Below are 23,464 nucleotides of genomic sequence, written 5' to 3'. Positions count from 1 at the left end.
CCCCCAGGTTTGCAACATTACCTTTTTGGTATAATTTAGCAGACGCTCTTATCCAGAGCCACTTACAATAAGTTTAATAGTTAAACCTGTCATGAGAGACGGGTTGGTTGGGGTCAATTCAGTCAATTCAGGAAGTAAACTGAAATTCCCATTCCAGTTTTCCTTATTGCTTCAATTGCCTCCTTAGAAAGGCAATAATGAGGCTTCACTTGACAGTTACAGTGCCTTCAGAAAGTATTCAAACCCCTTAACTTTTTCCACATTTTGTTGTGTTACAGCCTGAATTTAACATAGATTACATTGAGATTTTGTGTCACTGGCCCACACACAATACTCCATCATTTCAAAGTGGAATTACAGTGCATTCGGAAACTATTCAGACCCCTTGACCTTTTGTTACAGTACAGCCTTATTCTAAAATTGATTAAATCGTTTTCCCCCCTCATCAATCTAGCTGCAACACCCCATAACGACAAAGCAAAAACAGTTTTTTTTAAAATGTTTGCTAATTTATAATAAATAAAAAAACTGAAATATCACATTTCCATACGTTTTCAGATCCTTTACTTAGTACTTTGTTGAAACACCTTTGGCAGCGATTACAGACTCAAGTTTTCTTGGGTATGACGGTACAAGCTTGGCACACCTGTATTTGGGGAGTTTCTCCCCTTCTTCTCTGCAGATCCTCTCAAGCTCTGTCAAGTTCGATGGGGAGCGTTGCTCCACAGCTATTTTCAGGTTTCTCCAGAGATGTTCGATCAGGTTAAAGTCCGGACTCTGGCTGGGCCACTCAAGGACATTCAGAGACTTGTCCGGAAGCCACTCCTGCATTGTCTTGGCTGTGTGCTTATGGTCGTTGTCCTGTTGGAAGGTGAACCTTCACCCCAGTCTGAGGTCCTGAGTCCTGAGTTTTCATCAAGGATCTCTCTGTACTTTGCTCCGTTCATCTTTCCCTCATTCCTGACTAGTCTCCCAATCCCTGCCGCTGAAAAACATCCCCACAGCATGACGCTGCCACCACCATGCTTCACCGTAGGGATGGTACCAGGCTTCCTCAAGACGTGATGCTTGGCTTTCAGGCCAAGGAGTTCAATCTTGGTTTCATCAGACCAGAGAATCTGGTTTCTCATGGTCTGAGAGTCCTTTTAAGTGCCTTTTGGCAAACTCCAAGTGGGCTGTCATGTGCCTTTTACTGAGGAGTGGCTTCCATCTGGCCACTCTACCATAAAGGCCTGATTGGTGGAGTGCTGCAGAGATGGTTGTCCTTCTGGAAGGTTCTCCCATCTCCACAGAAGAACTCTGGAGCTCTGTTAGAGTGACCATCGGGTTCTTGGCCACCTCCCTGACCAAGGACCTTCTCCCCCGATTTCTTAGTTTGGCCGGGTGGCCAGCTCTAGGAAGAGTCTTGGTGGTTCCAAACTTCTTCCATTTAAGAATGATGGAGGCCACTGTGTTCTTGGGGACCTTCAATCCTTCAGACATTTTTTGGTACCCTTCCCCAGATCTGCGTGTTACAGGAGGGGGTCACAGTTCCGGAGCGACCCACTAGGTGTCATCCTTCATCCTCACTCACAGTCTGGACTAATCAGTATCCTATTGGTGTCACCTGTGTCTACCTGTTCACCTGTGTATTTATGCCCTCACTTCCCTGTGTTCCCTTGCTCAGTTTTCTCTGTTAGTTTCTTTATGTCCAGCAGTACTACTCAGTATCTGATCAGAGACCTATGTACAGGTTCTTGAGAAGTGTTCTCCCTGTTTTGTTATTTCTTTCAGTCATAGGTAGTATTTTGTATTTTGGCTGTCAGACGGTTTTTGGAGACTTATTTGCTCCGCCTTTCTTTTATTGTGATAAGTCCGTTATTTCACCATCTCTGCCTACTTCCTACTGTATATCCTGCACCGCACCTGGGTCACACCTCACACCAACCCTTACAGAAAACTGAGCCAATATGGACCCAGCGGAGGCAGCACAGTATGGGAGCGCATTGGCAACATAGGGAGCTATGCTGAACCAACACGACCGCAGCTTGTAGCAGATCATTGAGAATCTCCGCCAGCTGACGATCGCCGTGCTGAGCTGGGTGGACACCCGACCAGCCCCGGCAGCTGGCGGAGCGGAAGCCGCAGCAGCGGCGTCTCCAGTCTCGCTTGCGACATCGCGGGAACCCCGCCTACCACCTCCGGAGAGGTATGACGGATGTCCAGAGGGCTGCAGGGAATTCCTCACCTAGTGTTCTCTGGTAACCCTCCTCCTTCCCGACGGAACAGGGCCGGGTGGCCTACATCATCACTCTGTTGACAGGATTGGGCCCTTTCCTGGGCTACCGCGGAGTGGGAGAGCCAGACTCCGGCGTGCTCCGACTCCTAACAATTCACCAGGGAGTTAAGCAAGGTGTTCGACACCTCTCGGATGGTGTCGGGGCACGAGGGTGGACAATCGGTGTTGTGAGAGGGCGAAAGAGAGAGGGATACGTGGCCATCTGCTGAGGGGGATACGCGCGCCTTCATGGCTGCTCCGACCCCAGCCTATCCCCAAGCATCCCTGGTCCAAACATCTCTGGATTTCATTTACGCCCTTCCCCCCTATGATGGATGCACAATCATCCTGGTCATTGTGGACCAGTTCTCGAAGGCTGCCCACTTCATTCCCCTTCCCAAACTCCCGTTGGCCCGGGAGACGGCTAAGTTGGTGGTGCAGCACGTTTTCCGGGTCCACGGCCTTCCCCAAGATGTGGTGTCGGATTGGGGCCCTCAGTTCACCTCCAGGTTCTGAATGGCGTTCGCCACCTGCCTCGGCGCCTCTGTCAGCTTGTCTTCCGGCTTCCATCCCCAGTCGAACGGGCAGATGGAGAGCGTCAACCAGGATATGGAGGGGGTGCTGAGGTGCTACGCCTCCAGCAACCCAGCTATTTGGAGTCTGCGACTGGCGTGGGTGGAGGACGCCCACAACACCCTTCTCTGCTCGTCCACCGGGCCTGTCCCCCTTCCAGTGCCACTATGGGTACCAACCCCCCCCCCATTCCCAGAGCAAGAGGAGGAGGCACCTGGAGGCAGGTACGGGTGGCCCTTAAGCGGGCCTCGGTCAGGTCTCAACATCAGGCCAACCACAGGCATCGCCCGGCCCCGGTTTTTCACCCGGGACAAAGGGTGGGGCTCTCCACACGGGATCTTCCCCTCCGTGTGGAGTCCAGGAAGCTGTCCCCCCGGTTCGTCGGGCAATTCAGAGTGGTCCGGCGTGTCAACCCAGTGGCCTACCGCCTGCAACTTCCCCCCACCATGCGGGTGCATCCCACATTCCATGTGTCCCTCCTCAAGCCCGTCGCCACCTGTCCCCTGGCTCCCCCTCCTCGTCCTGTTCCCCTGCTGCGCCTCGTCGGAGGACAGCCAGCTTTTACTGTGGACCGGATCCTGGACTGCCGGCGGGTGGGGAGTGGTCTCCAATTTCTGGTGGACTGGGAGGGTTATGGGCCGGAGAAGCGGTCCTGGGTGCCCAGGAGGGACATTCTGGACCCAGGGCTGATAACAACATTTCGTTCGTTGGGGCTGTTCGTCGTGGGGGTAATGTTACAAGAGGGGGTCGCAGTTCCGGAGCGACCCACTAAGTGTCTTCCTCCGACAACATTAGGCACCTCCTCACTCACAGTCTGGACTAATCAGTATCCTATTGTTGTCACCTGTGTCTACCTGTTCACCTGTGTATTTATGCCCTCACATCCCTTGCTCAATTTTCTCTGTTAGTTTCTCTATGTCCAGCAGTACTACTCAGTGTCTGATCGGAGGCCTATGTACAGGTACTTGAGAAGTGTTCTCCCTGTTTCATTATTTGTTTCAGTCATAGGTAGTATTTCGTATTTTGGCTATCAGACGGTTTTTGGAGACTTATTTGCTCCGCCTTTCTTTTATCGTGATAAGTCCGTTATTTTGTATTTTGGCTTCGGGACCACCAGTAAAGATCCCCTGTTTCACCATCTCTGCCTACTGCCTACTGTATATCCTGCACCGCACCTGGGTCACACCTCACACCAACCCTTACACTGTGCCTCGACACCATCCTGACTCTGAGCTCTACGGACAATTCCTTCGACTTCATGGCTTGGTTTTTGATCTGACATGCACTGTCAACTGTGGGACCTTACATAGACAGGTGTGTGCCTTTCCAAATCATTTCCAATCAATTGAATTTACCACAGGTGGACACCAATCAAGTTGTAGAAACATCTCAAGGATGTTAAATCGTAACAGAATGCACCTGAGCTCAATTTCGAGTCTCATAGCAAAGGGTCTGAATACTTATGTGAATAAGGTATTTCAGTTTTTTATTTTTAATACATTTGCAAACATTTCTAAAAACCTGTTTTCGCTTTGTCATTATGGGGTATTGTGTGTAGATTGATGAGGACATATTTTTATTTAATCAATTTTAGAATAAGGCTGTAACATAACAAAATGTGGAAAAAAGGAAGGGGTCTAATTACTTTCCGAATGCACTGTGTGTTTTCTTAAAACGTTAGAAATTATACTGAACAAAAATATAAATGCAACATTCATCAATTTCAAAGATTTTACTGAGTTACATTTCATATAAGGAAATCAGTCAATTTAAATAAATAAATTAGGCCCTAATCTATGGATTTCACATTACTGGGAATACAGATATGCATCTGTTGGTCACAGATACCTTTTTTTTTAAAGGTAGGGGCGTGGATCAGAAAACCAGTCAGGATTTGGTGTGACTACCATTTGCATCACACAGCACGACACATCTCCTTTTCATAGAGTTGATCGGTGGTTTGTGGAATTTTGTCCCACTCCTCTTCAATGGTTGTGTGAAGTTGCTTGATATTGGTGGGAACTGGAACACGCTGTCGTACATGTTGATCCAGAGTATCCCGAACATGCTCAAGGGGTGACATGTCTGGTGACTATGCAGGCTTCCAGGAATTATGTACACATTCTTGCGACATGGGGCCGTGCATTATCATTCTGAAACATGAGGTGATGGCAGCGGATTAATGGCACAACAATGGGACTCAGGATCCATAAAAATTGTATGTACTACCAAATTCTCTAAAATGACATTGGAGCAGCTTATGGTACATTACATTTACATTTTAGTCATTTAGCAGACACTCTTATCCAGAGCGACTTACAGTTAGTGAGTGCATACATTTTTCATACTGGCCCCCCGTGGGAAACGAACCCACAACCCTGGCGTTGCAAGCGCCATGCTCTACCAACTGAGCTACATGGGGCCCCAGTTTAGTCACATAATTTCTCAATTTACAATATGTCTGCCAATCAGATGTGAAGCCAGACATATTTGCCACTCCCTTTGCTTTATTTCTCTCAACTACACAGTTTTTCAATTCCTCATCAATCCAGGGGACCTTAACAGTTCTAATAACTGGAAGAAACAAATTAATGTTTCGTATGCATCTCATCTTTTGTGGGAACTCTACCCTTCTATCCACCTCCACATCCCCAAAAACATTTAAATAACTTCAGCTAAAAGCTAGAAACAGTGCTGTTTTAAAACATAGAGCTACAGTAAGATTCAGATTGATAAAATTAAATAAAAGGAGTTAAAGTTTAATTTTTAAAAATGATTCTAAAATAATGTTTTAATACAAATCAAACAGTAAACAGGACTAGATGCACGACTTCTCTCCAACACATGAGTGTGTTTGCTTCTTGTTATGCTTCCCTTATAGAATTAGTGAAAGCCAAGCAGGCCTCTCCAGAATACTGAATGGTATGCACTTAGCCCCTTTGTGGACAGAACCAAACAGTGGAGGGATGGAAGGGTAAAGTAAATAGCTGCCAATGGGGACAGTAACACAAAACACTGTTGTAATAATAAACAGACACATAAATAAAAGTCCCACGGGGAGGGGACACCCAGCCCCCCCCTCCGCTTCCCCCTCCTTATGTACAAACATATTGTCCGATCGCCCAGGAGTCCATTTTCTCCCCTCCTCTAATTACACCATGGTCTCCTTCCTCTTCCCTAAGGCACAGAGGGAGCGCTTGTCCTTTTTGGTTTTGTGTTTGGGCGACGGGGAGGATAGTGGTGATGAAGAGGAGGATGAGGAGCGGGAGGAGGGAGACGTTGAGGTGGGGCTGGGGGTCTCGTCCCCGCATGGCGAACTGGGGGCGGACGTTGCACCTGCGGGCGTCAGAGGGCAGTTCTCATCGGCCTCCTCTATGTGGATGATGGCGGAGATTTTGGAGGAGCGCCGCTTGGAGTGGGCGTCGGCTGCCGGGGAGGAGGCGGGTGTGGTGACAGCGGCGTCCACGGGGTGGTGGACGGAGATGGCGCTGCGCAGGCAGTTGAGCCACTGCTGCTTGTGGAAGACGTCATTGACCTGCAGCGTGTGGGACTGGCCCTGAGACGGTTCATGAAAACGCACACGGAAGATGTTCTTGGCTTTGTCTGAGTTACTGAATGCTCCTCTGAAGGAGCCACCCATCTTGACGTCTCCATCCTGTAGGTCCTCCAGCACCAAGTCCTGCACCGGGATCGGCTGCCGGTACACCTGGAAACAGTGGTGCTCGTTCCTCGGCACAGACCGGCTCATCACCAACAGCTCTGTGAACAGGAACACGTGCAGCTTTGTTCCACTCTTGTTGCGTAGCTCGCCGTGACACAACAGACTCTTGCACTGGTCGATGCGCGGGTCTCTTTGCCTGTCGTCCAGATACTCCAGTTTGTCTATGTAGTACTGGCTCTCTGACTCCCCCTTCTTCATGTTGATGTCAGACAACACACCCTGGATGATGGTGATTGCTTGCTCCAGGCGGGGCGTGTCGGGGTGCTCGGGCGCTGTGTGTTTGAGGATCTCTCTGAGCAGGAGGGGGTATTTGAACAGACGGGAGCGGGGGATGTCCAGGAAGCTCCACAGGTCCAGCTTCCTGCTGAAGGGAGACTCCAGGCAGCGCTGCAGGAAGTCCTGCACCCTCCGGTCCTGTTTCTTCTGGTCCAACAGGGCCTTGGCCGCCACCTGGTTACTGCAGTAATCTCGGTATGCATTCAGCCCTGGCAACCAGCTGACGACAATCTGTCCTATCTGTCCCACGGTGCCGTCGGGGCCGGTGGCTCTGGCCAGCTGGGCCAGCAGGTCCTCGTGGAGGGGGATGTAGGCATCCAGGTCCCCGAAGATATGGGTCAGCTCCTCCTCCGACATGATACTCAGCTTCAGCATGGGGTCGTGGTACGCCTTGCGTGCGAGCTGGAGGTCCTCAATCAGGTCCTGTTTTCCGCGAGTCAACTCAAATATGGCCTCCTGTCTCTTGATCTCCTTGGTGGAGAAGGTGCCCTTCTGGTGGATGTCTAATGTCTCCGACCACAGCGTGCTGTTGCGTCTCTTGGGTGGCGTGGGCGCCTCCGCCTTGCTGCATGGCTTCTGGGGCACGCCCGGCGTCTTGCCACCATTGCCATCGCCCCGGAAGGACATGGACTGGATGGTCTGGCCGAAGCGCCGGACGGCCCCATTCTTCACGGGGGAGATGAGGTTAGCCAGCGAGGTCACCCTGCCGAGAGGACGGACATGCTTGTTGCTGGGTTCCTTCAAGTCAAAGCTGCACAGGCTGACTGCATCAGAGACATCCTTCTCTCTGCGCTTCCGCTTCAGACTGAAGTCCCACTGAGGTCCAGGGGTGAGGAAGGTGAAGGAACTCCCTCTTCTCAGTCCAGGCCTTGAGTTGGTATTGTTATTGCTCTCGGGGGACGTCTCATCATCATCATCGATGTTGAACTTCCTCTTCTTGTTTGCCTTTCTCTTCGGTCTGTCATTCTGCGTCTCTGGTATCGAACTTTGGAAATGAACAATACATTCTCAGGAAACAGCTCTGGTGGACATTCCGGCAGTCAGCAATTCAATTGCACACTCCCTCAAAACTTCAGACATCTGTGGCATTGTGCTGTGTGACAAAACTGCACATTGTAGAGTGGCCTTTTATTGTCCCCACCACAAGGTGCACCTGTGTAATGATCATGCTGTTTAATCAGCTTCTTGATATGCCACACCTGTCAGGTGGATGATTTATCTTGGTAAAGGAGAAATGCTCACGAACAGGGATGTAAATACATTTGTGCACAACATATTAGAGAAATAAGCTTTTCGAGCGTATGGAACATTTCTGGGATCTTTTATTTCAGCTCATGAAACATGGTACCAACACTTTAGATGTTGTGTCTTTATTTTTGTTCAGTGTAATTCAAAATGAAAAGCTGAAATGTCTTGAGTCAATAAGTATTCAACCCCTTTGTTATGGCAAGTTTAAATAAGTTCAGGAGTAGAAATGTGCTTAACAAGTCACATAATACATTGTTGCATGGACTCACTGTCACACCCTGGCTCTGGGGACTCTATATGTTGAGCCAGGGTGTGTAGATGGTAGTGGTCCTCTGTAGCTCAGCTGGTAGAGCACGGCGCTTGTAACGCCAAGGTAGTGGGTTCGATCCCCGGGACCACCCATACACAAAAAATTTATGCACGCATGACTGTAAGTCGCTTTGGATAAAAGCGTCTGCTAAATGGCATGTTATTATTATTATTATTAGATTCTATGTGTTTTTGTTCTATGGTCACAGTCTAGTATTGTATTTCTGTGTTGGCCAGAGTGGTTCCCAATCAGAGGCAACGAGTGTCAGCTGTTGCTGGTTGTCTCTGATTGGGAGCCATATTTAGACAGGCTGTGTTCCCACAGGTGTTGTGGGATCTTGTTCCTTTTGGTTTGTTCCGTGTTGGTTGTGTTTAACCTAGGACGTCACGTTATCGTTTATTGTTTTGTTCGTATTATCACTAAAGATAATAAAGTATGTTCGCTCATAACGCTGCGCCTTGGTCTACTCCGTTCAACGTTCGTGACAGAAGATCCCACCATACCAGGACCAAGCAGCGTGTCCAGGAGCAGGCAGCCTGGACGTGGGAGCAGATAATGGACGGGCAGGGGTCCTGGACCTGGGAGGAAATCCAGGCCGGGATGGATCGCCGTCCATGGAAGGAGACGGTAGAGGCGCGACGGAGAGAGGAGCAACGGCGTAAACAGTGTCGTCGCCGGGTCGGACGAGAGGCAACCCCAAAATATTTTTAGGGGGGGGCACACGGCATGGGCGACGGGGCAGCAGGAGGCAGCTACAGGGCGTATTAGGAGGTTAGGTGAGGAGGCCACCAGGTTAAGGGGGCTAGTGGTCCAGAGGGAGCAGGAGTTAGTGGTTCAGAGGGTGGAGCTACTGGAGGCGATAAGGGAGAGAGTGAGAGTAGAGGCACGGCGAGAGGAACTGTGTAGGCAGCTGAGGGAGCGGAGGGTTATGACGAAACCCAGTCCCGCTCCTCACACCAAGCAAGTGGTGTGCGTCACCAGTCCGGTCCGGCCCGTTCCTGCTCCCCGCACTAAGTTGATGGTGCGCGTCGCCAGCCCGGCCCGGCCTGTTCCTGCCCCTCGCACCAAGCCTACGGTGCGCGTCGCCAGCCCGGCCCGGCCTGTTCCTGCCACTCGCACCAAGCCTACGGTGTGCGTCGCCAGCCTGGCCCGGCCTGTTCCTGCCACTCGCACCAAGCCTACGGTGCGCTGCCGCCAGCCCGGCCCGGCCTGTTCCTGCCACTCGCACCAAGCCTACGGTGTGCGTCGCCAGCCCGGCCCGGCCTGTTCCTGCCACTCGCACCAAGCCTACGGTGTGCGTCGCCAGCCTGGCCCGGCCTGTTCCTGCCACTCGCACCAAGCCTACGGTGCGCGTCGCCAGCCCGGACCGGCCTGTTCCTGCCACTCGCACCAAGCATACGGTGCGCGTCGCCAGCCCGGCCCGGCCTGTTCCTGCCACTCGCACCAAGCCTACGGTGCGCGTCGCCAGCCCGGCCCGGCCTGTTCCTGCCACTCGCACCAAGCCTACGGTGCGGTCGCCAGCCCGGCCCGGCCTGTTCCTGCCACTCGCACCAAGCCTACGGTGCGCGCCGCCAGCCCGGCCCGGCCTGTTCCTGCCACTCGCACCAAGCCAGGGGTGCGAGTCGTCAGCCCGGTACGGCCCGTTCCTGCTCCACGCACCAGCCAGGGGTGCGAGTCGTCAGCCCGGCACGGCCCGTTCCTGCTCCACGCACCAAGCCAGGGGTGCGATCGTCAGCCCGGCACGGCCCGTTCCTGCTCCACGCACCAAGCCAGGGGTGCGCATCGTCAGCCCGGTCCGCCCGTTGCTGCTCCACGCACCAAGCCAGGGGTGCGCATCGTCAGCCCGGTCCGGCCCGTTCCTGCTCCACGCACAAGCTAGGGGTGCGCACCGTCAGCCCGGTACGGCCCGTTCGGCTCCACGCACCAAGCCAGGGGTGCGTATCGTCAGCCCGGTCCGCCCGTTGCTCCACGCACCAAGCCAGGGGTGCGCATCGTCAGCCCGGTCCGCCCGTTCCTGCTCCACGCACCAAGCCAGGGGTGCGCATCGCCAGCCCGGTCCGGCCCGTTCCGCCCACGCACCAAGCTAGGGGTGCGCATCGTCAGCCCGGTCCGGCCCGTTGCTGCTCCACGCACCAAGCCAGGGGTGCGCATCGTCAGCCCGGTCCGGCCCGTTCCTGCTCCACGCACCAAGCCAGGGGTGCGTGTCGTCAGTCCGGCACAACCCGTGCCTGGGTCACCGGTGCCTGGTCAGGTACCGGTCTGCTGCTCCACACCGGAGCTTAAGCAATCCGCTCCTACGATATCCAGTCCAGCTCCAGCCAGCGGGGCCAGACCGGACCAGGGGCGCTACGGGGGGATTATTGGAGGGTGGTGGGCAAGCCCGGAGCCGGAACCGCCTCCGAGGAGGAATGCCCACCCAGCCCTCCCCTGTTTGGTCTATGTTGAGGCGCGGTCGCAGTCCGCGCCTTTAGGGGGGGGTACTGTCACACCCTGGCTCTGGGGACTCTATATGTTGAGCCAGGGTGTGTAGATTCTATGTGTTTTTGTTCTATGGTCACAGTCTAGTATTGTATTTCTGTGTTGGCCAGAGTGGTTCCCAATCAGAGGCAACGAGTGTCAGCTGTTGCTGGTTGTCTCTGATTGGGAGCCATATTTAGACAGGCTGTGTTCCCACAGGTGTTGTGGGACCTTGTTCCTTTTGTTTTGTTCCGTGTTAGTTGTGTTTAACCTAGGACGTCACGTTATCGTTTATTGTTTTGTTCGTATTATCACTAAAGATAATAAAGTATGTTCGCTCATAACGCTGCGCCTTGGTCTACTCCGTTCAACGTTCGTGACACTCACTCTGTGTGCAATAATAGTGTTCAACATGATTTGTGAAAGAATACCTAATCTCTGTGCACCACACATACAATTATCTGTAAGGTCCCTCGGTCGAGCAGTGAATTTCAAACACAGATTCAACCATAAAGTACAGGGAGGTTTTCCAATGCCTCGCAAAGAAGGGTGGGCACCTATTAGTAGATGGGTATAAATAAAACAATCAGACATTGAATATCCATTTGAGCATGGTGAAGTTATTAATAACACTTTGGATGGTGCATCAATACCTCCAGTCATTACAAAGATACTACCTAAGTCTGTTGCCGGAGAGGAAGGAAACCGCCCAGGGATTTCATCATGAGGCGTATGGTGTCTTTGAAGCAGTGACAGAGTTTAATGGGTGTGATAGGAGAAACCTGAGGATGGATCAACAACATTGTAGTTACTCCACAATACTAACTTAATTGACAGAGTGAAAAGAAGGAAGCCTGTACAGAATACAAATATTCTTTTTTTCTGAATACAAAGCGTTATGTTTGGGGCAAATCCAACACATTACTGAGTACCACTCTAAATATTTTCAAGCATGGTGGTGGCTGCATCATGTTATGGGTATGCTTGTCATCGGCAAGCACTAGGGAGTTTTTTTATGCTAAAAATAAACGTAATAGAGCTAAGCACAGGCAAAATCCTAGAGGAAAACCTAGTTCAGTCTGCTTTCCAACAGACCCTGGGAGACAAATTCACCTTTCAGCAGGACAATAACATAAAACACAAGGCCAAATATACACTGGAGTTGCTTAACAAGATGACATTGAATGTTCCTGAGTGGCGTAGTTACAGTTTTGACTTAAATCGGCTTGAAAATCTATGGCAAGTCATGAAAATGGTTGTCTAGCAATAATCAACAACCATCTTGAGAGAGCTTGAAGAGTTTTAAAAAGAATAATGTGCAAATATTGTACAATCCAGGTGTGCAAAGCTCTTAGACTTACCCAGAAACTCACAGCTGTAATCGCTGCCAAAGGTGATTCTAGCATGTATTGACTCAGGGGATTGAACACTTATCTAATCAAGATATATTAATGTTTTCTTTTTCATTAATTTGTTACAAATGTTAGAATTGTTCTTCCAATTTGACATTACAGAGTATTTTGTGTAGATCACTGACAAAAATGACAAGTAAGTCCATTTTAATCCCACTTTGTAACACAACAAAATGTGGAAGAAGTCAAGAGGTGTGAATACTTTATGACATAGTCAAACATTATGTTATTTATGCTGAATTATTTCCTTTTGAAAAGTTGGTGGTAATGTCCAAACTAACCCCCCCCAAAAAAATATTCAGGGGCTTAGTAAATATTTCCACATAAGTATGCAGGTTTCAGATTTTACTTCAATATTTTATTACCTTACTTCATTTTTGTGTTCAAACTGCATGACATTCGAAAATGTAAATTCAATTTAATACACTGCAAAATCTAAACAATTATTTGTGTGTAAAAACAACTACGAGGGAAGTACTGTTTAATTTACTCCAATTTCATATTTTCTCTCAATTTAAGAATTGTAAATTCCTGCAACAACTTGACATGTGGCTCCATTTTTAGAGGATTGTGTGGGTAATTCAATGAATTATATTTTTACACAATGTTGTGTGCATGTTGGAAGAAATAAAATGATATTTCTATATTAGTATTGGGCAGTTTGCTGTGCTATGAGGGGTAATAGATCATGATGAACGGATATCAAAACTGTTGGGCAAATTGACGTTCAAAGATGTCATTAGCTATTCCCACCAGAGCTAATTCACGCACATCACCCTTAATGTCAGAGGCAAATGCAGCATCCTACAATGCTTGCAGCTCTTTGCCACTTTCTGCTAGTAGAATGAGCTCTGTGTTCAACAATGCCTGCTAAAGTGGGTTAAATGGCTAATAATCAAAAACATGAAAAAATTAACATTAAAACACAATCACTGAAAGTAATTGATCAAAAATATAAAGTAGATCTAACAAGTAGTTTTGGAATTGATAAAAGTAAGTTGGATCTAAGCAGTGGTTTAAAGTACTTAAGTAGTACTTTAAAGTATTTTTACTTAAGTAGTATTTAGGGTATCTGTACTTTAATTTACTATTTATATTTTTGACAACTTTTACTTTTACTTCACAACATTCCTAAAGAAAATATTGTACTTTTTACTCCATACATTTCCCCTGACAACCCAAAGTACTCATTACAGTTTGAATGCTTAGAAGGACAGGAAAGTGGTGACATTCACACACGTATCAAGAGAACACGTGGTCATCCCTACTGCCTATGGTCTGGCAGACTCACTAAACACAAATGCATCTTTTGTAAATAATGTCTGAGTGTTGGAGGGTGCCCCTGGCTATCGGTACATTTTAAAAACAAGAAAATGGTGCTGTCTGCTTTGCTTAATATACGGAATCTGAAATGATTTATACTTTTACTTCTACTTTTGATACTTAAGTATATTTAAAACCAAATACTTTTTTCAAGTAGTATTTCAATGGGTGACTTTCAGTTTTAGTTGAGTAACTTTCTATTAAGGTATCACTATTTTTACTCAAGTATGACAATTGGGTACTTTTTCCACCTCTGGATCTAAGCCATTTTTTTGGTGCTGGACTTTAGGCCTATATACAGTAAGTTAAATATATTATAAATAAGAATATCTCATCTTGGAAAATACTCAAAAAGCTGTAGCAAATAGTTACCCAAATTTAGAACTATCACAATATTTTTTACAGTGTCGTAAAGTCCAAACCAATTAATTAAAAACAAACATATCACGGAAAAGAGATCATGAAATGTTCCAATTCGAATGAGCAGTTAAGGAAGATTTGACATCACATTTCAGTCAGCAGGTGGCAGTCTCTTCAAATGAAAAAGAAAGTTAAAGGGTAAGGCAACTAGCCAAGCAATAGACTACATATTAGTTATTCATTTGCTTGAGGTCAACGGTTGATTTGGTTTGGAAGTGAATAACAATGCAACTAACTTTATTGAAACAGGAAATTGCAAAATTGAGGGTGAAAAGTTTTATTTCAACACTCCAAGTATTCATTTTTTTTTTTACAACCTCCATTGATGTCATCTATACTATCTAATGATATAACTGTTGTAAAGACAGTGTATTCTAAGTGCGACATTACGTTTTTGGTATAATTTAGCAGACGCTCTTATCCAGAGCCACTTCTAATCAGTGCATTCAATTCAATAGGTAAAACAAACACGTATAAAATTCATACAAAAACACAATTGAAATAAATATAGATTACGGTATTTGCAACCCTTTTTCATTTCATAGCTTTTTACAGATACTCCCAGATGAACCATATGTTGCTTTGAAACGAAGGTAAGATTCCAGACATCGAATGGCTACATCATCCACCTCTGGGTCAAACTTGTTAGCGATGAGGTGGTGGTGTTGTAGGAGCCACCGGAGATCTCCAGCCCCGTAGACACACACAGCTCTCCTGGAGGCACCGGAGCAGGGTGGATATGGGGCTCCTTTCCTCACATCTCCTTCCAGGTAACTCCACTTCACCATGCGAGCGATGGCGTTCATGTCTGTTTCATGGTACTTAATGTGGGGAGGGTTAGACCCTGGCACTGAGGGCATGCGCTGCAGAGTGGCCCACAGGTGCTCATCAGGACTGTAGGTGTCCCTCTCCCACTCCATCAGGGCCAGAACCTCCTGGCTGTCAAACACGTGATGGACAAAGTCCCTGGAGACCACGAAATAGGCATTTCCGGAGAACATGGGGGGTGCTGATTGGAGGAGGGCTCTTCGTAACGCCCGTCCCTGACCACTATGTTGTTGGTGATGTTGTGCTGATACTGCCACCGGTGTTTCTTATAGTCGACGGTGGTCTCAGACTCCATGCTGTTCCTCCCGTTGAGCAGTTTGAGTGACTGAACCATCTCTGCGTTAGTTTTAATGGGGAAATCTGTTCCACAGGTATTGAGCAGGTACCTCCACTGGACAGGTGACTTCAACAGGTCCCTCATACAGTTTAGATCTGCCTGCACTCGAGACCACGATGCGTAAACTACACTCTCTGTCTTACTTGCCACAAACACATTGGTAAAACAAGACACAATAGCCTTTACTGCAGTCCTGAATTCCTCCGAGGATTTCTGGTCCACATGCACGCAGTATACATTCTGAGGTGTGTACACGGCACGCAGGAGTCGCTCAAACATCTCAATCTTCTCATGGACCACCATGGAGTAGGCGATGGGGAAGTCTCTCTCCTCCACACTCAGGGGCATCATGACGAACCCTCTGTCTGTAACGTAAGTTTTACAGTTTCGGGTCACGTGGTGGTAGAACGCCTCAGACAGAAGCTTGGGCTTGATCTTTGTTTTCAGAAGTCTTCTGAGCTGCTCCTTGTCAATGCCCTTCAGGTCTCCTCTGATGATAGCTGAGCAGGCTGGCAGGTCGTCTGCGTAGTCTTGTGGCAGGAGGTCAGGTGCTGGGAGCGGTCTCCTCTCAGAGCAGGTTGGGCGTCTCAGAGTGTTCCAGAGGAGAAGAGAGATCGAAGCGCACATTAGGATGAGAGAGAGGTTTCTGAAGAAGCGTATATGTGATCTTGATGACCTAAGGGGAACCATAACTATTTATCTATGTATTATTCGTATTTGTGTGCAGACCATAGCCTGGGAGCACTGCTGTGAAATGATGAATGTCACACACACACTCAACTCAGTTTAAAGTGAGTAGGTAATTATTAACTTTAATGGGCATGGCTTTATAAAAGGGTCTAAACTTGGAACAAATGTTGAAAATGAATTACTAGCCTACAATACCACACTTTTCATTAGTTCCAAGTATTGGCATGATGCTCTAAATTACACAATTCTAACCCACTTACCCCACGCAACCAATATTGTTGGACACTTTTTTTTTCATATAGACTTATGTACATCTATAACACTTGGCCATATGCAGGTCATGGTTGGATGTCGTCTCGGCACCCAGGACCAAATCTTCAGCTACTCATTTTAATAGTTAAACCTGTCATGAGAGACTGGGGTTGGTTGCAGTCAAGTCACTCAATTCAGGAAGTAAACTGAAAATGTAATTCCAGCTTTCCTTGTTGCTTTTATTGAGAGGCAATATTAAGGCTTCGCTTGACAGTTATAGTGACAGTTAACTTCATAATATTGTCTCTCAATTTAAGAACTTTAAGTTCTTGCAACAACTTGATGTGGCTCCGTTTTTAGAAGATTGTGTGTATTTTTGTTTTGTTTGTTGCATTATTACATTTTTACACAATGTTGTATGCATGTTTAAAGAAAGAAAAGTATAGTTCTATATTAGTATTAAGCAGTGTGCTGTGCTATGAGGTGTAATGGATCATGAGGAACGGATATCAAAACTGTCGGGCAAATTGACGTTCAAAGTTGTCCTTAGCCATTCCAACCAGAGCTAATTCACGTGCATCACCCTTAATGTTAGAGGTAAATGCAGCACCTACAATGCTTGCAGCTCTACTGCCACTTTCTTCTAGTAGAATGAGCACTATGTTCAACAATGCCTGCTAAAGTGGGTTAAATGGCTATCACGAAAAATAGATCATGAAATGTTTCTTATAAATTCAAATGGGCAGTTAAGGACGACTTGACATCACATTTCAGTCAGAAGAAGGTGGCAGTCTCTTCAAATGAAAAGGAAAGTTAAAGAGTAAGGCAACTAGCCAAACAATATTTGGTTTGGAAGTGACAAACAATGCAACCAACTTTATTGAGACTTCTTTGTTTGGTGTTTATGACTGCTGTGAGCTGGTGTATTTCCCTGCGTGGAAATTAGATTTGTTGCTTTTCGAGTAAAGTTTGTCAATTACTCAGTTCTGTGTCCTGCGCCTGACTCCGTCCCTACCGCTGCACACTGACACCTGACATCTACGCCCCCCAGGTTTGCAACATTACCTTTTTGGTATAATTTAGCAGACGCTCTTATCCAGAGCCACTTACAATAAGTTTAATAGTTAAACCTGTCATGAGAGATGGGTTGGTTGGGGTCAATTCAGGAAGTAAACTGAAATTCCCATTCCAGCTTTCCTTATTTCTTCAATTGCCTCGTTAGAAAGGCAATAAGGAGGCTTCCCTTGACAGTTACATGCCATCAGAAAGTATTAACACACCCCTTGACTTTTTCCACATGTTGTTGTGTTACAGCCTGAATTTAAAATGGATTCAATTGAGATGTTGTGTCACTGACCCACAAACAATACTCCATTTCAAAGTAAATTTATGTTTTTTGACATTTTTACGAATTATACTGAACAAGAATATAAACGCAACAATTTCAAAGGTTTTACTGATGTACAGTTCATAAGGAAATCAGTCAATTGAAATAAATAAATTAGGCCTTAATCTATCGATTTCACATGACTGGGAATAAAGAATGCATCTGTTGGTCACAGATACCTTTAAAAAAGGTAGGGGTGTGGATCAGAAAACCAGTCAGTATCTGGTGTGACCACCATTTGCCTCATGCAGCGCAACACAACTCCTTCGCATAGAGTTGATCAGTGGTCTGTGGAATGTTGTCCCATTCCTCTTCAATGGCTGTGCGAAGTTGCTGGATATTGGTGGGAACTGGAACACGCTGTCATACATGTTGATCCAGAGCATCCCAAACATGCTCAATGGGTGACATGTCTGGTGAGTATGTAGGCTTCCAGGAATTGTGTACATACTATAACCCCACCGCCACCATGGGGCACGCCGTTCACAACATTGACATCAGCAAACCGTTCACCCACACAACGTCATACACGTGGTCTGTGGTTGTGAAGTACTGCCAAATTCCCTTAAATGACGTTGGAGCGGCTTATGGTAGAGAAATGAACATTAAATTCTCAGGCAACAGCTCTGGTGGATATTCCTGCAGTCAGCATGACAATTGCATGCTCCCTCAAAACTTCAGACATTTTAGAGTGGCCTTTTATTGTCCCCAGCACAAGGTGCACCTGTGTACTGATCATGCTGTTTAATCAGCTTCTTGATATGCCACACCTGTCAGGTTGATGGATTATCTTGTTAAAGGAGAAATGCTTACTAACAGGGATGTAAATACATTTCTGCAAAATATTTTAGAGAATCTTTTTTAAGCATATGGAACATTTTGGGTATGTTTTATTTCAGCTCATGAAACATGGGACCAACACTTATGGATGATTTTCAAGTACATATGTTGTAGAATTAAACACCTATATGCCTTAAAATGTTTATGGATTGAGAACCAGTTGAAGGGTTAATACAGAGCAGAGACATTTATGTGTTTTTCATAAACTCCCTGCAGCTGGTCTGGGTATGTCAATGACATGTGATGGCTGTGTGGAGATTGGAGTAACAATGGACCTAGTGTTATCATTTGTTTTGCTTATGACCCTATGACCTGACACATGGCCACATGCACATAATCTCAAGGGCCAGGGAGGATGGTAAATGATAAATGCCTTAATGTATGTACGTGTATTATTTGTAAAGAAAGGGTCTGCAACCATATAATGAGATTAGGGAAAGGGTCTGCTACCAATATAATGAGATTAGGGAAGAGGCTTCATGTGGAAAAGCGCCCATGACCTTTTGGAGTAAACCACATGTGACATTTGGACGTTGAAAGATAAGGGTAGAGTGGCACCAAAATAAGTTAATCATTTGCCCTAATGGGAGGGACTGTATATGCTATGTAACATGATTATGCATTTGTGTGTATAAAAGGGAGCTCTAAGCCAAAGAGAGACAGTTGTTGCTCCATGGAGCAAGCTCGGGTTTGTTATGCAAATAATAAAAGTCTAAATTCACAAGTTCCAGTCTCTTGAGAAATATTTTTAAGTTGACTACTTTTTGAGTGAAATATTTCTACGACACACTTTACATGTTGCGTTTGATATTTTTGTTAAGTATATAATATGAATTGTAATTCGTAACATATCATATGAAATGGGTGATGGATAGACACAATTAATACATACCATACGAAACGTAACATATCATACTAAATGGTGTGTCTAGGATTTACGTACAGAATAATACAAAATGCTCTGAGACCAGGTGGGGAAGCACTGTTGTTAAATGATTAATGTTACACACACCTCAGTTTAAAGTAAGTAATCATTCATTTTAGTGGGCATGAATTTTTACTGTCTACAATTACTTGAAATTAAAAGGTAAATAACTTGGAACAAATGTGAGTTGAAGATGAATTACTAGCCTACAATACCACACTTTTCAGCAGTTCCAAGTATTGGCATGATGCTCTAAATTACACAATTCTAACCCACTTACCCCATGCAACCAATGACATTACAGAATGTTGTTTTTTCATATAGAATTATATACATCTAAAACACTTGGCCATATGCAAGTCATGGTTGGAGGGCATCTCAGCACACAGGACCAAATCTTCAGCTACTCATTTGAATAGTTAAACCTGTCATGAGAGACTGGGGTTGGTCAATTCATGAAGTAAACTGAAATTCCAAATTCAAGCTTTCCTTATTGCTTCAATTGCCTCAGTAGAGGAAATAACAAGGCGTCGCTTGACAGTTATAGTGACATATTACACAGTATAGGAAATAACGAGAATTCGCTTGACAGTTATAGTGTGTCACTAACGTTGAGAGATGGGTCGGACCAAGGTGCAGCGTGAAAAGCGTACAGGTTTATTAAGTCAAATAAACATACAAGAAAACACCGTAACGTGAAGTCCAAAGGGCTATACACATACCAGCCTAACAGGAACAAGATCCCACAACTAAGGTAGGCAACCAGGCTACTTAAGTATGATCCCCAATCAGAGACAATGAGCGACAGCTGCCTCTGATTGGGAATCACACCCGGCCAAACCTAGAAATACTCATCTAGATCCTAAACATAGAAATTCTAACATAGATCCTCACGCCCTGACCAAACCAACTAAAGACAACAGGCCTCTCAAGGCCAGGGCGTGACATAGTGACAAATTACACAGTCAAACAATGTTATTTCTGCTGAATGACTTCCTTCTGAGAAGGTGGTGGTAAAGTCCAAACCACCTTGTGGTGCACTGTGAAAAATGATTCAGGGGCATAGTAAATATTGATTTTCACATAAAAATGCAAATTTCTGGTTTTACTTCAATATTTTAATACCTTCTTACTTCATTTTAATGTGTTCAAAAAGCATGACATTCGAAAATATAAATTCTATTTAATATACTGCAAAATCTAAACAATTATTTGTGTGTAAAACAACTACAAGGGAAATTATGTTTAATTTACTCCAATGTGTCACGCCCTGGCTCTGGGGACTCTAGTATGTTGAGCCAGGGTGTGAGTTTTCATGTGTGTTGGTTCTAGTTGTTGTATATCTATGTTGGCCAGGGTGGCTCCCAATCGGAGACGGCTGTAGCTCGTTGTCTCTGATTGGGAGTCATACTTAGGTAGCCGTTAGGCATTCATTCATTGTGGTTTCTTGTTCCGTGTTGGTTTGTGTATGTAACCAGGGACGTCACGTTTTCGTTTTGTTGTTTTGATCGTGTGATCATTATATAAATAAATATGTTCGCATTCAACGCTGCGCCTTGGTCCTCCTCTCTCACCGACGATCGTGACAGAAGAAACCACCAAGACTGGACCAAGCAGCGTGTCCAGGAGCCATCGCCAGGGAGATCTCTAGCAGATCTCCTTCGCCTCCTCGACTGGGTCAAGCCAGGTGAGGAAGAGAAGGGCTTGACATGGAAGCAGAAGGGCGAAAGGCTGGCGAGGGACATGGAGACCTGGTCCACGGGTAGGAGAGACGCCCAGAAAATGTTTAGGGGGGGGCTAACGCCGTGGACGACGGGCCAGCAGGAGACCGCGGCAGAGCGCCCAGCGGAGTTGGCAGAGGAGGCCGCCAGGTTACGGGGGCCACTGGTCGAAGAGGGGATGGAAGGTGTAGAGGCACGGCGAGAGGTACTGGGGTGTGTTACCAGTCCGGTCCGGCCCATTCCAGATCCCTGCGTAGGACCAGTGGTGTGTATCCCCAGTACGGTCCGGCCTGTTCCTGCTCCCCGTACCAGGCCAATGGTGTGCGTCGTCAGCCCGGCTCGGCCCGTTCCTGCTCCCCGCACCAAGTCAGTGGTGCGCCGTCAGCCCGGCTCGGCCTGTTCCTGCTCCCCGCACCAAGTCGGTGGTGCGCCGTTCAGCCCGGCTCGGCCCGTTCCTGCTCCCCGCACCAAGTCAGTGGTGCGCTCGTCAGCCCGGCTCGGCCCGTTCCTGCTCCCCGCACCAGTCAGTGGTGCGCCTCGTCAGCCCGGCTCGGCCCGTTCCTGCTCCCCCGCACCAAGTCGGTGGTGCGCCGTCAGCCCGGCTCGGCCCGTTCCTGCTCCCCGCACCAAGTCAGTGGTGCGCTCGTCAGCCTGGCTCGGCCCGTTCCTGCTCCCCGCACCAAGTCAGTGGTGCGCCCCGTCAGCCTCGGCTCGGCCCGTTCCTGCTCCCCGCACCAAGTCAGTGGTGCGTTTCGTCAGCCCGGTTCGGCCCGCTCCTGCTCCCCGCACCAAGTCAGGGGTGCGTTTAGTCAGCCCGGCTCGGGCCGTTCATGCTCCCCACACCAAGCCAGTGGTGTGCGTCGTCAGTCCGGCACAGCCCGTGCCTGTTCCACTGGTGCCTGGTTCAGCACGGGTCAGCTGCTTCACGCCGGAGCTAGAGCAATCCGCTCCACCAGTGTGCAGTCCAGCTCCGGTCAGCAGGGCCAGACCGGACCAGGGGTACTTTGGGGGTTAGAGAGCGAGTGGGGATCATGCCCGGAGCCGGATCCGCCGCCAAGGCGGAGTGCCCACCCGGTCCCTCCCTGTGGTATTTGGTTGGCGCGGTCGGAGTCCGCGCCTTTAGGGGGTACTGTCACGCCCTGGCTCTGGGGACTCTAGTATGTTGAGCCAGGGTGTGAGTTTTCATGTGTGTTGGTTCTAGTTGTTGTATATCTATGTTGGCCAGGGTGGCTCCCAATCGGAGACGGCTGTAGCTCGTTGTCTCTGATTGGGAGTCATACTTAGGTAGCCGTTAGGCATTCATTCATTGTGGTTTCTTGTTCCGTGTTGGTTTGTGTATGTAACCAGGGACGTCACGTTTTCGTTTTGTTGTTTTGATCGTGTGATCATTATATAAATAAATATGTTCGCATTCAACGCTGCGCCTTGGTCCTCCTCTCTCACCGACGATCGTGACACAATGTCATAATATTTTCTCTCAACTGAAGAATTTTAAGCTGTTGCAACAACTTAACATGTGGCTCCTTTTTAGAGGATTGTATTGAATACATTTTATTTTACACAATGTTGTATGCATGTTTGAAGAAAGAAAAGTAGTATATTTCTATATTAGTATGAAGCAGTTTGATATGCTATTGTAACATATATGCAGGGAGTCAGGAAGCAGGTGCAGAAAGTGAGTGTAATAATAATAATAATAATAATAATAATAATAATAAACATGACGATAATACAAAACAGGAGACGCGTGCTGAACGTAACCAAAACCAATACTTCCTGATGACTGAGGCTGCTGGGGGCTATATGAAGGGTGGTGATGAAGTCCAGGTGTGCACAATGATGGTTGCCAGGTGTGTGCAATGTGGGTTGCCAGGACAGGTGATTAGTAGACAGGCGAGACGTCGGCGGGAGGGAGCAGGAGTAGGCATGACAGCTATGAGGTGTAATGGATCATGATGAACATATATCAAAACTCTTGGGCAAATTGATGTTCAAAGATGTCACTAGCAATTCCCACCAGAGCTAATTCACGTGCATCACCCTTAGAGGCAAATGCAGAATTTTGTTTTATTAAAAGACGATCACAAAGTAGATCCAAGGAATAATAACAGTTTTGGTATTGATCAAATTAAGTTGGATCTATGCCATTTCTTAGATGCTGCACTTAATATACTAGCACAATATGTTTTACAGTATGGTAAAGTCCAAACCAACTAATTAAAAACAAACGTATCACGAAAAAGAGAATGTTCCTTATCAATTCAAATGGTCAGTTAAGGACTATTTTATATCACATTTCAGTCAGCTGGTGGCAGTCTCTTCAAATGAAAAGGAAAGTTAAAGAGTAAGGCAACTAGGTAAGCAATAGACCAATGTTCCCTCTAATTTCAGGTCTGTGGAGCGCAAACTTGAATGTTATAAAAATTCTGTACAGCTTCCAGCACGCCTTTACTGTGAACACTGAGGCTGTACATGCTTTAAGTTACA

General features: G+C 47.0%; 1 protein-coding gene and 1 pseudogene across 1 annotated transcript; both read right to left on the bottom strand.

Moving 5' to 3' along the window:
- Positions 1-5,922: 5,922 nt before the first annotated feature.
- Positions 5,923-12,629, bottom strand: LOC123481503 (neuroepithelial cell-transforming gene 1 protein-like). Its single transcript, XM_045205825.1, has 2 exons — positions 12,625-12,629; positions 5,923-7,812 (listed from the first exon to the last, which is right to left on the bottom strand). Exons 1-2 carry the CDS (start codon positions 12,627-12,629, stop codon positions 5,982-5,984), a joined length of 1,836 nt encoding a protein of 611 aa, XP_045061760.1. The 3' UTR covers positions 5,923-5,981.
- Positions 12,630-14,339: 1,710 nt separating this feature from the next.
- LOC121572662 lies at positions 14,340-15,885 on the bottom strand (annotated as a pseudogene).
- Positions 15,886-23,464: the final 7,579 nt, after the last annotated feature.

Source organism: Coregonus clupeaformis, chromosome 20 (assembly GCF_020615455.1).
Source record: "Coregonus clupeaformis isolate EN_2021a chromosome 20, ASM2061545v1, whole genome shotgun sequence".
Lineage (NCBI taxonomy): Eukaryota > Metazoa > Chordata > Actinopteri > Salmoniformes > Salmonidae > Coregonus > Coregonus clupeaformis.
Note: the sequence above shows the minus strand (reverse complement) of the source record. Positions and strands in the feature narration are given on the sequence as shown.